The sequence below is a fragment of the Phaethon lepturus genome, unplaced genomic scaffold, assembly GCF_000687285.1.
Source record: "Phaethon lepturus isolate BGI_N335 unplaced genomic scaffold, ASM68728v1 scaffold3905, whole genome shotgun sequence".
Taxonomy (NCBI): domain Eukaryota; kingdom Metazoa; phylum Chordata; class Aves; order Phaethontiformes; family Phaethontidae; genus Phaethon; species Phaethon lepturus.
Window position 1 is genome coordinate 31,060 of NW_010539694.1, and position 2,695 is coordinate 33,754.

A 2,695-nucleotide genomic window follows, 5' to 3' on the forward strand; every position below is an offset into this window, starting at 1 on the left:
CAGCACTTCTGAACAGTGTACTAAAAGTCAGGTTAATTTACACTAAATTTATGATATTAAACTGTGTCCATTTTTTAATGGGAATAAGCCTATTGCTTGCTGAAAGCAATTTTGTCTGAAGCAAAGCGGGGGCGGGGGGGAAGCTAACACTGCTTGCAATCCACAGAAATAGAGACAACATAAACATGACAAGCCTGGAAAGTTCATTGGTAACTGATAATCCTAAGGACTCATCTCAAAACGATTCTTATCATTATCAAAACTATGTTTTACTCAATGCTTACAGCCTTAAACTGTTTAAAAGGAAGGAAAAAAAGTCCTGTCAATCCCAAACTCCTCCAGAGGTTATAGCATGTAACAACTTTTTAACCTGTTTGCTCTTACATTTTTCTTGTAGTGATTTGAAGTAAAGCCTTGCCTACGAAGGCTCCTGTAATAGTTTGCTCATGCAGCTTTTCCCTTACAGAAGAGCCAGACTACACAGCACAAGACATTTAGCATTTTATTCCCCAAGATAAAAGAGTACTTGAGCAAAGCATTACATAATTCGTGATGTGAGAGAAATATATTAAGCCCTGTTGTAACAGCTGCCTAAGTGATCCAGAATTGCTCTAGCTAAAAAAGAAGAGGTATTCATTGTAAAGTGGGACAACTTAAGAGGTAAAAATCTGATCTTCCATTATGTCATTCACTGCTTAGCAAAATGAAATGCACAGTTCAATCAAATTCCACATTGCATACTAGTATATTTCTTCTTTTCAAATAAAGGCCTCCTGCTGTATATGACGAATGCTATTTCTACTCAGTATCAATTAAGTTCCATCAACTTCAGTGAGATCTGAGCACACGATCCCTTTGCTGAAAAGAGACAGGCTTACTCACATGTGCAAGACATAATATTACTTAAGTGTTTTGGTGGATGAGGTATTGGTCATTGTGCCTGATCTTTATCATCATGAAACATCACAAAGTGCAAGGGTGCCTTGCAAAATGTGGAGACTGGTCAAAGTGATGCAAGGAGCGACCTCCATGCAAAAAAAAAAAATATTTAGCTGCAGTTCTGACTAATATATTCTAGATGCATTTTCACTATTTTTACTAAAGAAAGAATAATCTGCAATGACAAGGTCCAGTTGATGCTACAAGATGACATATCAAGACTATTTTTGAGGCTCTAGCACTTACCGAGCCCAGGGATCCCTAAGACCCCGTTTAGCTAGCCTTTCCTGGACCTTCTCTAATGGAGTGCCCTCTATCTTCCATTGTCTGTAGTCTGGGAGTTCCATTTTGCCATGGCCATGTTCATTTCCATGCCCCATACCTACAAGAAAAGATAAAAGAGTGTTTTATTTCTCAGAGAGTATCAGCTTATTTTCACACACTTGCCAACATACAGGAAATACAGGAACATTACAAGAAGTATTCCAAAGCACGTAACACTGAACATGAAGTATCTTCTGCATCGTACACAGCAGAACAAAGAGCTAAGAGACTCTATGCTGCATTTCAGAAGTTGCTGATTAAGCACAATAAGGCAAACCGTGCAGACTTAAGTGTTACTGCATTGTTAAGTCGCCACCGTAAAGATTTAGCTGCAGTTCTGACTAATATATTCTAGATGCATTTTTACTAAAGAAAGAATAATCTGCAATGACAAGGTCCGGTCGATGCTATAAGATGACATATCAAGACTGCAAGTCACCACCATTCATGAAGCAGCTATGTAAATTTTCTGTGCCGGAAAACAGTGTCAAAAACAATTGTTTCCAATGTCTATAAATGCACCTCAGCAAGGCCAGGGCCCACCAACTTGCAGGCTTTCCAGAGTACATCAAAAAGCTCACAGTGCAGTTTGGAAATTTCTAATTTAAGTACAGCAGAGCTATGATCATCGAGCTCTGAAGAAAAAACAACAGAAAAACAAAGGCTTGGCTCCTCAGCTGCTTTTAAGTTGCCTCCAATTCAGTCAGACGTAACTCTGGAGATAAACAGGTACAGCATAGATGAATGGACAAGGACATGGACCTTGCTAGTCATTGCACGAGGCTGGGAAATATATACTTTAACCTTTGAGAGAACTATGAGAATATTAAGGTGGTTAAAAACAGTGATCAAGGCAGATGGGAAGGTGCATTTTCAATGAGATCATGAAGGACTGGAAGAAAATAATGATGGCTTTGAAGTCTCTATTTTCACAGAGCATCCAAAGACTTCCTTGAGCCAGGATTTCCAATTTTAGCACATATCTGGTAGCAAAGAACAAATGTAATGGCCTTAATTTCTAGAAGAATTGACTGGAACACAGTAGTGCCAAGAACACAGCTTCAAAGCCTGTAACTCTTGGAAGACCCCAAGCTGTGGAGACAGCAAAGAGTATTCCCTTGCAGAAGGAAACCTGAAGAACAATTCTTATGCTGTCGTCATAGCCCCCTCAAAATTGAACCCCAGTCTACACGCTGGCCATAAAAGCCCGAGACCTCTCTCCTAATAGTGTTTCCGTTCTGCAGGAAAAGGGTTTATGCGCACCTGCACACTAGCACCCCTGCTGCGGCCGGCGGGCTACACTGCAGCACCAGCCGGGCATACAACAAAACCCGCAAAATCAGGGCCGAAAGGGCGCCCCGAGATAGGGGACGGAGGGCCCGCACGGCGCCAGCGCCGAGGCCCGCTAGCCCGGGCGGGGCGGGTGTCCGCG

At 41.6% G+C, this 2,695-nt stretch overlaps 1 protein-coding gene across 1 annotated transcript in view; it reads right to left on the reverse strand.

Annotated features, from left to right (window-relative positions):
- NDUFB3 (NADH dehydrogenase (ubiquinone) 1 beta subcomplex, 3, 12kDa) overlaps positions 1-1,319 on the reverse strand; it is a 2,963-nt gene extending 1,644 nt beyond the window's left edge. The window contains exon 1 of the mRNA XM_010287178.1: positions 1,186-1,319. Coding sequence (XP_010285480.1) covers positions 1,186-1,319 — 134 coding nt within the window. The remainder of the gene's footprint in view (positions 1-1,185) is intronic.
- Positions 1,320-2,695: the final 1,376 nt, after the last annotated feature.